Source organism: Alligator mississippiensis, chromosome 4 (genome assembly GCF_030867095.1).
Source record: "Alligator mississippiensis isolate rAllMis1 chromosome 4, rAllMis1, whole genome shotgun sequence".
NCBI lineage: Eukaryota > Metazoa > Chordata > Crocodylia > Alligatoridae > Alligator > Alligator mississippiensis.
In genome coordinates, this window is record NC_081827.1 from 254,643,972 (window position 1) to 254,658,144 (window position 14,173).

Below are 14,173 nucleotides of genomic sequence, written 5' to 3' on the forward strand. Positions count from 1 at the left end.
CGTAAAGCCATGCCAGGGGCCCCGTGATAACCCCTGCCAATTCCCTCAACACCCTGGGGTGGAGAGCATCTGGACATGTCCAATCCCTCCAGAAGTTCTCTAACCCGGTCCTCCCTGACCCTAGGCTTGGCGGAGTTTCTCCTGAGTGGATGCATCGCTTCACATATTTCTTACTCTTCTTCCAAAGCATCTGCTACTTGCCACTGTTGGGCAGAAGCTTGGGCTGGAGGGACCCCGCCCTGACCCCAGTACGGCAGCTCTCGTGTGCTAAGCCAGAGGCTCTCTTTCCCTTCCCCAGGGCAGGAGGCAGGAACAGACCACAGCCAGTCAGGTGAGACAGATAAATGCATGGCTTTGCTTCCTTTCCTTGACTTCATCTGTCTCCAGGGGGCTGACATCTGCTTTGCTGTGAGACAGAGTCCGTGTTATACAACCGTGAGAAGGAACAAGGTCCCCCAGGTCTGGGCCAGGAAATCTGGCTGTGCATCTCCTCACCTCCTGCTGCTCCTGGACAGGGCACCCTTCCCAGTGCTGACTGCCCCCAAGGACTGCCAGTCACCAGGAAGGACAGCACCAGCATGAGCTGCTTTTAGGAGGTGAAGCAGCAGATGAGCAAACTCTAGGACAAGGGGCATCTGGGAGTGAAGCTACCCATCTCCCCTCAAGTCCGGAAGCCAAAAAGCTGCAGCATGTGGTCCCGTACTCACCATCAGGTCTGCAGCAGACAGTGGCTCTCCATCCAGAAGGAACTGCAATTACAGAAACCCATCGTCAGCCAGGCTGGATTCACAAGCTGCTGGCCTCACCACATCAGCTTTCTCCAGCTGGGCAGGATGCCGACCACACCAACACCCACATCAGACAGATCCCTGCCCTGAGGTCACAGCTGTCAGGTCCCTGCCAAAGCCACCCCTGCATGCCTAGAACCACAGTCGTTCCCAGACATCACAGCTAAAGCCCAAGGCTGGAAAGGAGCTCTACAATCCTGTCTGCCCTCCTACTTGGCTGTAACACTTCCTGCAGTTCAATCAAGCTCCCTGAGGAAGAGACTCCCCACAGGGATTTACAAACACTAGTGGTGGAAACTCCACTGCCAGTTTCAGTGTCACACACTTGTGCCCTGTTTCCAGCCAGGATGCATCTAGCTTCACCTTCCAGCCACCAGATCTGGTTATACCTGCATCTGCCAGACTGAAGAGTGCCATCATCCACCTGTCTCCACACAAAGTACTTAGCCTGACCCAGGCACCCCTCAGTCTTCTCTGCTCAGCAAAGTAGACAGTGCTCCTCAAATCTCATTACAAGGCAGGTTTTGCAGAGACAGCGTTGGACTGTTCCCAAGCAAAATTAGCTGTGCAAGGAGCTGATAATCCCAGGCCCTTGCTCCTCCCCAACTGGGCAGGACGCTTCGGAGCAGAAGGGCAGGTGATCTCATGCAAGCTGTGAAATCACCGAACAGTGGGAGATCACACAGGTCATTTTGGAAGGGACAGAGCCAAGCCAGGGTCAGCAAAGAACAGGTTCCAGGCAGTGCCTGCTGCAGGCTGAATCCCTCCAGTATAGCCTCCTGGCAGACCCGAATACCCCATTGGTAGGGCCCAGGCTAGGTACAGTACCCTGCTTCCAAACATGGCAGGAGCAGAGTTTAAGGATCAGCAGACACCACCCCTGGCTCAACTCTGTGGTCCTGTTCCCATACTTATTCAGGGAACGTGTTAGAAACAGGAGACCAGAGTTCAATGCCCATGGCTCCAGCCCACATCCCTTGCTAAACAGGCCGGCACAGTGCACTCCAGTTCCCAACCTGTTCTTCTCTCCTTGGCTGTCCTGGGCCCCGACAGAAAGACCCTACAGCCCATGCAGGAGGCATGTGGCTTCAATACTCACGTTGGAGGAAGCTGCCCTAGGAGACAGGTGGACAATGGCCGCAGACCGGTGGTTGTGGTGGAACCACAATGGGTTTCCCTCCAAGTGCAGCTGAGAGAGACAGTGCCATCAGTCATCCGCATTGCAGACTGCCCCAAGCCTGTCCTAGCCCACACCCAGTTCCTGCCCCAGGGCACCAGGAGCTACACATGAGCTGCTGCTTCCAGCTGGTGATGCAATGAGGCTAGCCCAGAACTACTGCTTCCTGTTGTCCCTCCGACGTGGACAGTGGGTCCACAGAGAGACGGGAGTTGCAGAAACTCCCATTTTCATTCCCGACTCTACAGGAATCGTCTCAAGAGTGGCTCCCTGCTGATGCCCACAAGAGGAACTCTTTGCTTTCCTCCACGTGCAGTGCAACTGGACTCACAGCCCTTGGTGCTGCCACAGGCAAACACGGCACAGACCGCATGCAGGGGTGGGGAGTCCATACCCACGCGTGTGTCACCAGAGGGGGCTGAGGCCTGGTCATACACACCCATGCATGCCCAGGAAACTGCAGGAGGGCACAGGCACAGCCCAGGGCTACTTGACTTGGGCAGGGACAGACGAGGCAGCTGGGGAGAGGGGGCCAGGCAGGGCGCAGGGAAGGAACCTTCACTTGAATAGGGGGCAGGATTCTTGGAGAAAAACTGGACGCCTCCATAACATCTCTAGAGCTTCCCCCTCAGAGACTGGAGTCTGAATTTAGCCCAGATCTGCCCTTCTTACCGGGAGACTACCCTGCCCCCAAGACCATGGCACCCCCCGTCTGCAGGCCCCGCACTCACTTTTCTCAGGCCATGCAGCGTGGACAGTGGTGCCAACAGGGCATGTTCCAGCAGCAGGTTGTAGGCCACGTCCAGGTGCTGCAGGTTCACCAGCTGCTCCGCCCCTGCAGAGACCAGGGAGGATAAAACCCAACGTCAGAGCCCTTCCTTCTGCCTCCCCACAGGCTACACTGGTCAGGTGCCCAACAAGATCTGGGCAGCAATGGGTCCTAGCTCCCCTGTGGATGGGAAGGGCAGAAGAAGCAGATTCAGGCCCTCCCTGTGCCTGGGCTGGCACCGTGTTCCTTCTTTTCCTGGGCTCACCATGAAGACTGTCCAACTCATTGCTGCGCAGAATCAGAGTCACCAGCTTGGTCCGGCTGAACAACCCAAGGCTTGGCACCTTGGACAGGAAATTGTAGGCCAGGTTCAAGTACTCCAGCTCTGTGAGGGTCTGTTTAGAGAAAGAGAGGTCCCACAATCAACACGGTTACTTGCCAGCTGTCGTCTGGCCAGGTCTCCATGCTGGAGCATTCCCCGAGTCACTGTGGCTCCTACAGCAGCTTTTGTCAGAGGCTCCTCACACACTTCACAGCAACCTGTGCCAGGTCTGTGCCCAGTGTCACAGCTACACATCCACCCCCATATTCAAGTGCACACATGCGCGCACACACACTTGGGGCCCAGGGTCTTAACCACCGTTAAGCCCAAAACAAAGCAAGGCAGGAAATGCATAAAAGGTAAAGAAAGTAATTTAATAACAGATTTGTGCTTGGAAGGGGTGAACTGCTTTTCAAGACAGGAGAGGGGGAGAGAGGCAGCAGAGCATCTGACCAACGGCATTTCTGCTCCTAAGACCCCAGTGAAGCAGGAATCTCCACCCCTGGGAATTTTCAAGGGCAGGTTGGACAGATGGACACGTGCTGGGGTGGTTTAGTCAGGGACGATCCTGTCTGGAGCAGGGGGTTGGACTAGCTGTGACCTTGTGAGGGTCCTGCCAGCCCAACTTATAATCCTGTGATTTCCCAGTGTTGCCAGTGGGCTGAGGCTGGCGGACTGCCCCAGGTCACAAGGGAGCCTGGCAGAGCAGGAGCTGCACTCTGCCTCAAGACCCCATCCAGCACGTTGTGCCACCCCTCCTCACGACCACGCAGCAGTCAGAGACTCTCTGGGATACATGCCCCCTGGGACCAAGAGAAGCAGTGCTCTGACTCAGCTCCATTCACTGCCTGAGCTCTTTTCCAGAAAGCCGAGTGGCCCCACCTGGGTGAGGGTTAAGAGCTCTCTGCATGGACGTCCAAGTTCTCATTGGCACTGATGGAGTGTGGGACTGAAAAGCCATGCGGAGGTCAGAGTCTGGCTCCCTGCTACTGCAGGCAGCTGCAGCACAGGCTGCCCCAGCACCCACAGCTAGTGAGATGGCTGGCCTCAGCTGCTCAGAGCCTCGCTCTATAGGAGCAGCCAGGCTACCACTGACTTTTCACTGAGGCTGCCCTCATTAGTCATTAATATTTCAGAGTCCACATCTCACAGAGACTGAATCCCAGGCTCTATTGTTTTAGACAGGCCAATTTCTAGAGGGCAGTGGGGCCAGGTCACAGCATCAACTCACCGTGACCCAGACACAGCAGCTTGCAGTCTTCCACATCCCGCATGGCAGGGGTGGATGGGGTGGGGGATGCTGCAGTCACTCCCCCAGTTTGATTCCTGGAGTCAACTGACTTCAGGGCTCATTATAATTCCTTCCATACCCCTTCTTCCACAGGTGTTAATACCCCCCTCTCCTTTTCAGTGGTATCCATGTTCCATTAATCAACCATCCTTTCTTCTGCCTGTCTGTTCCCTGCTTCTCTCAAAGTAGCTCATATTTCACAGCCCTGCCACTTCTTTTCAGCTCTAGCTAAAAACATGAACTCATGGAAATGCTGAGCTTTGGTAAACATTCATTCAGGTATGGAAATAACTTTCAGTGAAGCACTGCATACTCTGTCAAGAAAGTGTGTTTTATGAATCTGGAGACAAGACTGAACTCACATTTAATTCTAATGACTACAGAAGTAACAAAACAACATCTTTTGATTATTTTTAGTTACCTTGTTGCCTTCTTTACATAATGGACAACATAGCAAATTACTGCATGTTCCAACAAAGTTACTCATTTTTGCTTTGATCTTAAGCCAAGTAATACAGGGGGCCTTGGGCTGAGTAACTAAATAATCTAGTTTCTTTCTAACTGAAGAACACTCTGTCATGTTACAAGTGATGATGCACCCCACCATTTGCACCCCATCCCCTTCAGGTCTGCCCTGCACAGATACCCTTACAGTAGCACGGTCACAGCCACATGGAGAGGACACAGCAGCATGAAGAGCTCGGCTGCTGGTACAGGAGAGGCTGCATGGATAACACTGGCTTCGAGGGGGCGAGGGCGCTACCCCCAGGCAGCACCATTTCAAGGTACAAGTTAAAGCAATGCACGGGAGACCATTCATCCATGCCCAGCCTGATGTGCCTGGGGCAGCGCCGCACACATGTGAAGCACTGACTGAGGCTGGTCTTGCCTCTTGTCTAGTGGTGCTGGGGAGAGGAGCTGGGAATGCCTTCCCTCAGCCACAAGCCTTTGACCATACGAGTTAAGGGCAACGCGTATGGTCAAGGACCTGCAGACCAAGCCCTACGAGGAGAGACTAGAGAAACTGGACCTTTTCAGCCTCCGCAAGAGAAGGTTGAGAGGCGACCTTGTGGCTGCCTATAAGTTCATCACGGGGGCACAGAAGGGAATTGGTGAGGCTTTATTCACCAAGGCGCCCCCGGGGGTTACAAGAAACAATGGCCACAAGCTAGCAGAGAGCAGATTTAGACTGGACATTAGGAAGAACTTCTTCACAGTTCGAGTGGCCAAGGTCTGGAACGGGCTCCCAAGGGAGGTGGTGCTCTCCCCTACCCTGGGGGTCTTCAAGAGGAGGTTAGATGAGCATCTAGCTGGGGTCATCTAGACCCAGCACTCTTTCCTGCCTATGCAGGGGGTCGGACTCGATGATCTATTGAGGTCCCTTCTGACCCTAACATCTATGAATCTATAAGCCACAGCTGTCATAACAGCTGCTACATGACGTGGTCTCCCACGTGTCACCTGCCTCCCCCTGGCAGAAGGTGCAAAAAGCCTACTGCCCTGCTAGGAGGGGCAGACAGAGCAGAAAGAGCTGGGGGGGGGCATGCAGCGGCAACAACAGCACAGCAGGTGCAAATCCAAGCAAACCCCCAAGGCACAATGCAGGGCTGGGAAAGGCTGAAGATGTGCAGGGAACCCAGCACCACTGAGACTCACTGTTAGATAGTGCTCGCAGTCCTGGATTCTGTTGTGACTCAAATCCAACACTTTCAGGGCATTCAGTAATTGCTAAAAGAGAGAGGGCAACAGCTCTTGTGGAACCTGCTCAGACCCCATGGAAAGCAATCGTCTCTGCTGTGGAACAGGAACTGCACCCCACTTGGCAGTGCTAGGCTGAGCAGCATGCACATGTCCCACACCCTCCTAGTCGGGTCACCCTGCACACCCGGTGGAAACCCAGACCCAGGAGGAACAGGGGACTGCTCACCAGAGAGTCATCCAGAGCAGTGATGAAGTTGTAGCTGAAGTTGACTGACTGCAACTCCAGCCAGGGAAGGGCCGAGCTCAGATCCCCACCACATGCTGAGATGATCTCCTAAGGAGGTGAGGATGAGGAGGGATCAAGGACCAGCTGTCAGAGGGGGCGAGACCAGTCCCAGAGAACAGGTGGCCCCATGCAGAGCTACCCTGCTGCATCTTGAAGCCTGTGCTACTGTTCAGAGCCACACCTACCAGCTGGCCACCCACAGCTCCTCTGGGAGTAGCAGAACCCTAACTGTATATTTCAAGAGAGTATCTCAGGGCAGGGCATGGTCCCAGGTGACTGCAGCTATCCGTCTCCAGAGGCCTTACCTGAAGGCACTGGACTGCAGATGCAAATTGATTAACAGAGCTATTTAGCAGCGGTTTCAAATCAGCCTCTGCAAGAGCCAGCCCAGTCCCAGAGTCACACATTCTGCACTCCAGCAGAGGCTGCCGCTCAGACCGGGGTTGTGACTACAGCACTGCTGCAAGGTCAACGCTGCCTGACAGCAGAGCCCCAGGCTGGCAGCAGGGCCCGTGCCTCACCCTTCTTCCTGGCCAGGGCTAGTCTTGCAACCACCACTGGGAAGGAAGCTGGCTGGGACCCCACAGACCCAGGGGCAAGGTGTCACCTGCAGGCAGCTGCAGCCCAGGCCGCGTGGAGGCCACGCTCGGGCAGAGACCTGGGAGAACAGAGAAGCATGGAGATGAGGAAACCCTGGCCCAGCAAGGCAGCAGAAGCCTTCATGGCAGCCAATGCTGCTTGAGTGGCCAGAGACTGAAATGCCTGTAACCGGGGGGCAAGGAAACCTGCCCCTGCCACCCACAAGACTGCAGGCATCAGCATCTCGCTAGCACTGCCTGCCCCGGCTGCAATCAGAGCCAGCTCCCTGGGCAGGGCGGAGGGGCGGAAAGAGCTTTACAGAACATCGACAGACAAGGCAGTTCCATCAATCCCCCCACACAGCCCCCAGCCCCACCCAGAGGCCTGCAGGGCTAAGCAAAGGATCCCCAAGCCCAGCCCAAGGCCAGAGCCCGGCTCACCTCTAGGGTGCTGATGCATTTGCAGCATGTTAACGATTCCAGCTGGGAGTAGACAAACCGCAGCCCCCGGAGGCAGTGCAGAGGGACGGACTTAAGCTGCGGTGGTGCCGAGACATAACGCAATGAGGAATTGTCACAGCCAGCGGACTGGCTGGCCCGGCCCGGCCCAGCCCCAGCCACACTAGAGCTGCCACCTCCCAGCTGCAGCCGACAGCCCCCCCACCCCTCACTCTACACCCAGTGCTGTGGGAGCCAGACTGAAAAGCCAGGATACTGTCCAGCCACCAGGTGACTTGTCCCAGAGAGCTACACAGGGCACCCTGTGCACTCACCTCCAGGCGTCGGAGAGACTTGAAGGGAAAGATCTTCACAGCTGCCTGTGGCACGGAGCTTGGGGTGTGAATGAGCTGGAGGGAGCAAACCAGGAGTCATTCCAACCCTCAGGAAACAAGAGCTGCAGCACCGACACTGCAGCTCCACCCTGCTCCTCACAGCCCCATACCCCACCAACCCTCTGGCTTCAGTGCTCAGCGAGGGGTGCTTTTGCCTCACCTCCAGACTTGCTGCCTCAGGCATGGTCGGGAACAACGGCCCTGGCATCACTGTGGCTGCTACAAACAGCAGCCCAGACAATTCATGGATAAGCCCAGTCTAATCCAGTCCAGACACCGCAGGTAACCGGACACAGTATTGGAGAGCAAGGCCTTGCCTGGGAGAGATCAGGGCTCCCCCTCCTCCCCACATGGCTGTACCAGTGTCAGCACAGGGGGGAGTTCAGCTGGATTAACTGCTCCCCACCCTCTTGATCAGCCTTTCCATCCAGCTGCCCTAGTGCAGTGCCATCCACACGGACCCTGCACTGGGTCCCAAGCCTGCACGACAGCTCCCAGCAGTGCCAGCATCCGCTCAGCTGAGCAGTGGGAGGTGGTGCATACACCTCCCAGTGCAGCACGGGGCAAAGGAAGCCACAAGCTGCAACCACGTGAGACAGACTGGGCCATTCAAGGTATTGTATTCATGTCAGCAGCATGATAGTCATCCCAGACTGAGGACTTGGGAGCAGGGGCCAGAGCTCACACTGAATTTACACAGCCACGGCACTGCATTGGTGACGTGCAACCAAAGGAAAGTCATAGGATCCGTTTGCCGTGCTGCAAGGAGCCAACATCCAGGGCTTCATCTGCACTGCAGAACTTCACCGAAAGAATTGCAGAGCCATGGGACTGGAAGGGACTTTCAGCCCCGAGCTTGTCCAAACCAGCCCAGACAAACAGTGTCCGACCTCTTAGCATCACCCAACAACACCAGACTTCGTCATCAGCAATTTGGATGAGGGCGTGGAGAGCACCCTCCCCAAGTTTGCTGATGATACCAAGTTATGGGGCAAAGTTAGTACACCGGAGGGCAGGGAGCAGATTCAGGCTGACCTGGACAGGTTGGATCAATGGGCAGAGAGAAATAGGATGCCATTTAACAAAGATAAATGTAAGGTACTCCACCTGGGAAGGAGGAACCCCCAGCACACCTATAGGTTGGGGAGTGTCCTTCTCAGCAGCTCGGAGGCAGAGAGGGATCTGGGAGTCATAACTGACTCCAAGATGAACATGAGCCGGTAGTGTAACGAGGCCATCAACAAGGCCAATCGCACCTTCTCATGCATTAGCACGTGCATGACTAATAGATCAAAGGAGGTGATGCTCCCCCTCTATGCGGCTCTGGTCAGGCCACAGTTGGAGTACCTTGTCCAGTTTTGGGCGCTGCACTTCAAGAGGGATGCAGGATATCTGGAGAGGGTCCAGAGGAGGCCACTCGCATGATTGACCTTCATGATAGACCTTCGTGAGGTTGAGAGAGCTGAATCTCTTCAGCCTTCACAAGAGACGGCTGAGGGGAGATCTTGTGGCCGCCTATAAATTTATTAGGGAAGGTCAACGGGGAACAGGGGAAGCGCTGTTTACTAAGGCACCCCAGGGAGTGACTAGGAATAACGGGTGCAAACTAGTTGAGAGTGGATTTAGGTTAGATATTAGGAAGAAATTTTTCACAGTAAGGGTGGCCAGGATCTGGAATGGGCTTCCAAGAGAGGTGGTGCAGTCACCCAGCTTGGAGGTCTTCAAGAGGAGGCTAGACAGTCACCTGGCTGGGGTCATCTGACCTCAGTCCACTTTCCTGCCAGGGGCAGGGGGTCGGACACGATGATCCATTGTGGTCCCTTCCGACTCTACACTCTACGAATCATACCCGACCCTGCCACAGGCAGAGCGGGGGGCTGTGGAAGCCAACATCCTGCTGCTGCCAGGGGTGTTAATATACACTTGAAAGTTCCCAAGCAGAGGCCATGCCACCTGCTACAGAGGATGGCAACCCCCACCACCTCCACCCCCCAAATTTATACGAATCTGACAAGAGGGAAAATTCCTTCTGGACTCCAGATCTGGTGTCGGCCTGACCTTCAGCAGAGGGGCAGGACCCTCCAGCCAGAACCCTCTGGGGTTAGGTCCCAGCAGGACTGCTGGCACACCAGATCTCAGAACTCCACTGCACCCACGCCCAAATTTCCTCTGCGCCGCAGGGCTCCTTCTGCCAGCAGCAACTGCCTCTCTGCTGAGCATAGAGGCTTCTGCTAATGGAGGATGCGTGGAGATGCTCACGCGCATTCTGCTGGCTGCCGCGGCCCCAGAGCACACGCCATGACCTGGCAGCACAGCACTAGGAGCCACTGAGAGCGCGTGGACATGTACATGATCTCATGGTGGCAGCTGCAGGTCACTGCAAGAGCGTCTGGCAGCAGCGGTGGGCGGTGGCTGGTACAGCCCTGGCCTCCTCAACATGACAGCTCTCTCTACCACAGCTGCCACTGCAAGAGCCCAGCAGCAGCCGGTCGCAGAACAGCTTCTGTCCAAATAGATACAGCAAGCCTCCCTCCCATAGCCCTGCTGCATAATGCAAATACTGACAAGATACTTGACTAGCACTGACTTGAAGCACTGCCCTTGATCCCATGCTGCTAATCCAGGCCCATCCCCTCGCCTTGCTGTTGACCCAGCCCTCTGCCCTCTCACTTGTGCCATCGTCTACAAACTAGTCCATCTACTGGATCTCAGCTAGTCTGTCCCAGGGATCTCAAGAACACGACCATTGTGACAATCTACAAGAAGGGAGCACATCTGACTGTGTGAACTACAGGAGGATTTCCCTCCTGTCCATTGCAGGCAAGATCCTGGCCAGCATCCTCCTGAACCGCCTTCATCCCGTCGCTGAGGAGATCCTTCCAGAAACCCAGCGCAGCTTCCGACCGTCCCGGGGCACTGCAGACATGGTTTTCATCGCCAAGCAGATCCAAGAAAAATGTCGGGAGCAAAATCAAAAACTGTTCCTCTTCTTCATTGACCTGACCAAGGCATTGGATTCCTTAAATCGTGAAGCTCTGTGGACCATCCTTCAACACCTTGGCTGCCCGCTGAAGTTTATCACCATGCTGAGGCTCCTGCATGATATGACCACCACTGTCCTGAGTGGAAGATCTGAAACCGATGCCTTCCACGGGGTCAAACAGGGTTGTGTGATCACCCCCACCCTGTTCACCATCTACCTGACCATCGTCATTCACCTCATCAGAAATGATCTGCCATCTGACATCAGTATCCAGTATCGACTGGATGGGAAGCATTTCAATGTTGGGCACTTCCGGACAAAAACAAAACTCACCAAAGACATCCACGACCTTCAGGTTGCGGATGATTGCTACGTGATGGCTCACTCTGCACAGGATGTGCAAGCGACCTTAGATCTCTTCAACGCTTCGTATAAGAGACTTGGTCTGATCTTGAATATCACCACGACAAAGGTTCTCCATCAACCCTCCCCAGGCCAGCTGAATTTCCCTTGTGCTATCTATGTAGACACGGAGGCTCTGGAGTACGTGGAGCACTTTCCCTATCTCGGCAACCACCTCTCTCAACGGGCTACCATCGATGAAGAAGTCCAGCTCTGGGTCAGCTGCGCCAGCGACGTCTTCTTCAAGCTGCAACAACATGTCTTTGAAAATAGACACCTTCGGAAGTCAATGAAGGTCCTGGTTTACAAGGCTGTCATGCTGACCACCCTCCTCTACTGCAGTGAAATCTCGACTGTCTATCGACATCAAATTAAGATCCCCAAGAGCTTTCACCAGCGGTGCTTGGTTCGAATCCTGGGGATCAAATGGGAGGACTGCTGGACCAGTGCGAGCATCCTCCACAAAGCTGCGTCCACCAGCATCGAAGCTTTGCTCTTGAGAAATCAACTCCTATGGACAGGCCACTGCGTCCGGATGTCCGAGACCTGCCTTCCTCGCCAGATTCTCTTTTCCCAGCTCTCCGTTGGCCAACACTCAAAGGGCAGCCAAAGGAAACGATACAAAGACGCACTCAAGGTCACCCTCAAACAGAGGCATTGACACCAACAGCTGGGAGGAGCAAGCTGCTGACTGTTCGGTGTGGCGCCACCTGGTCCACCAAGGCACGCACCACTTTGAGGCCCAACGACTCGATACTAAGGCAGAACGGTGGCGGCGGCAGCAGGAGAAGGAGACCAACCCAGGGCTGTGAATCCCACTCCCCCACGCAACAACATGCCCCTATTGCTGAAGAGTGCGTATCCAGAATCGGGCTCCTCAGTCCCCTGAGGACACATCAAGCCTGATGGACGTCATCTTCGACCCCGAGAGACTGCCGCCACCGCCGAGTCTGTCAGCTGGTTTCTCCAAACAGATCAGTTACTGCCCTGTCACAGGGGTGCTGCCCTTCCAGTACTTGGTCCCGCTGATATAACAAATGGCTCCAACACCAGCATAGGCTGCAGAACGTTTTCTGGATTAACTCATTTCCCTGCCCTCCTGACAGCACCCTGGCCCCTCTAGTCTGGGTACCCCAAGGATTTACCATCTCAGGAGGCCACTGCCACCAGACCCTCCCTTCCTCCAAGGGTGCAGAGACTTCCAAGCTAACTAACATCCCGTTCCCACCCCCTTTCCCCCTAAGAGCATCTTGGGGAGGAGGAAAAGCGCTGTAGTGCAGCACAACCGGCAGCCCTTAGTGCTCTCGGGCCCCATCTCTGGGAACATCCTCCCTCTGGGGCCGCGGCTGTTCCACAATTAACAAGGCCCATCTCCAAGATGCCTCCATGGCCTCCTTTCATCCCCTCACTGTTATCACCCCCCAGCAGCACCCTTGTATGTTTGGTGCCAAACCTTCCCTGCAGCTCCTGCGTCAAAGGTGCTTGTAACTCCCCCTTGCTCCCGCCCTCCACTCCAGCCCATCTGTTTCAGCCTAGAATTACAGTGCCCAGCTCCAGGGCATCTCTGACAGCCCCTCCCAGAAGACACCACTACAGCAGCCACTGTGTAACCAGGCTCTCACACACCTGAGGAAGCAGGAGCAGCTCCTCGGGCGGGGTGTGGATGCAATCTCTGGGGACGTGTACAGACAATAGGAAGCCGACTCCCTTCAGGCTTATGCAAAAATCAGCCTCACCCACGCCCAGGGACCAGGGATGGGAGGCTCTCATTCTAGGATTTAACCTTAAGGTCTTCCCCAAGGACTGGCATTCAGGAAACTCTGAGGTATGGGTTTTAGCTTTGCAAAGCCTCCTATGATACCATTTTAATGACAGAAGAGAGGCCACGGCAATGCCCCAAAGGTCCACTTGACCCCTCAGAAAGAAAGAGCCAAGTAGCCGAGTGACACGCACACTCACTTAAGAAAGGGAGGAGGGAGGACCCAGGCAACTATAGGCCTGTCAGTCTTACCTCAATCCTGGGGAAACTCTTTGAGAAGATCATCAAGGAGCACATCTGTGACGGACCGGCATCGGGGATGATGCTCAAGGGCAACCAGCACAGTTTCGTTAGGGGCAGGTCATGTCAGACCAACTTGATTGCCTTTTACGATCAGGTCACAAAAGCATTGGATGCAGGTGTCGCCGTGGATGTAGTCTTTCTGGACTTCAGCAAGGCCTTTGACACTGTCTCCCACCCCATCCTCATTAAAAAACTAGGCGACTGTGGCATCGATGCCTACACGGTCAGATGGATTGCGAATTGGCTGAAGGGTCGTACTCAGAGGGTGGTGGCGGACGGGTCATATTCGACCTGGGGGGAAGTGGGCAGCGGAGTCCCCCAGGGCTCGGTCCTTGTGCCAGCGCTGTTCAATTTCTTTATCAGCGATTTGGACGACGGGGTGAAAAGCAACCTGTTCAAATTTGCTGATGATACCAAAATTTGGGGTGAGGTGGGCACGCTAGTAGGGAGGGAAAGACTGCAGCAAGACCTGGATAGGTTGCAGGGGTGGGCTAACAAAAACAGGATGTGTTCAATACGGACAAGTGCAGGGTGCTGCACGTGGGCAGTAGTAACCAGCAGCACACTTATAAGATGGGAAACTCCCTTCTTGACAGCACGGAGGTAGAAAGGGATCTCGGAGTCATCACTGACTCCAAGATGAACATGGGCTGACAATGCGAGGTCACGGTCGGCAGCGCTAAATGGACCCTATTGTGCATCCACAGATGCATCTCGAGCAGGGCCAAGGAGGTGATCCTCCCCCTCTACGCGACACTGGTCAAGCCGCAGCTGGAGTACTGCGTCCAGTTCTGGGCACCCCACTTCAAGAGGGATGTGGACAACATTGAGAGGGTCCAGAGGAGGCCACCCGCACGATCCGGGGACAGCAGGACAGGCCCTACAACGAGAGGTTACGGGACCTGAACCTGTTCAGCCTTCACAAGAGAAGGCTGAGGGGGACCTGGTGGTCATCTATAAACTCACTAGGGGGGACCAGAA

The 14,173-nt window shown here is 55.2% G+C and overlaps 1 protein-coding gene across 3 annotated transcripts in view; it reads right to left on the reverse strand.

The window, feature by feature from the left end:
* Window positions 1-14,173, reverse strand: part of STK11IP (serine/threonine kinase 11 interacting protein) — a 30,267-nt gene that overhangs the window by 14,113 nt on the left and 1,981 nt on the right. For 2 of the 3 annotated variants that reach the window (XM_059727603.1, XM_059727605.1), the window contains exons 4-11: window positions 7,686-7,760; window positions 7,354-7,449; window positions 6,275-6,382; window positions 6,004-6,075; window positions 3,000-3,129; window positions 2,697-2,800; window positions 1,888-1,977; window positions 708-749 (exon numbers count right to left, since the gene is read on the reverse strand). In XM_059727603.1, coding sequence (XP_059583586.1) covers window positions 708-749; window positions 1,888-1,977; window positions 2,697-2,800; window positions 3,000-3,129; window positions 6,004-6,075; window positions 6,275-6,382; window positions 7,354-7,449; window positions 7,686-7,760 — 717 coding nt within the window. The remainder of the gene's footprint in view (window positions 1-707; window positions 750-1,887; window positions 1,978-2,696; window positions 2,801-2,999; window positions 3,130-6,003; window positions 6,076-6,274; window positions 6,383-7,353; window positions 7,450-7,685; window positions 7,761-14,173) is intronic. The other variant, XM_059727604.1, reaches the window with a different exon arrangement.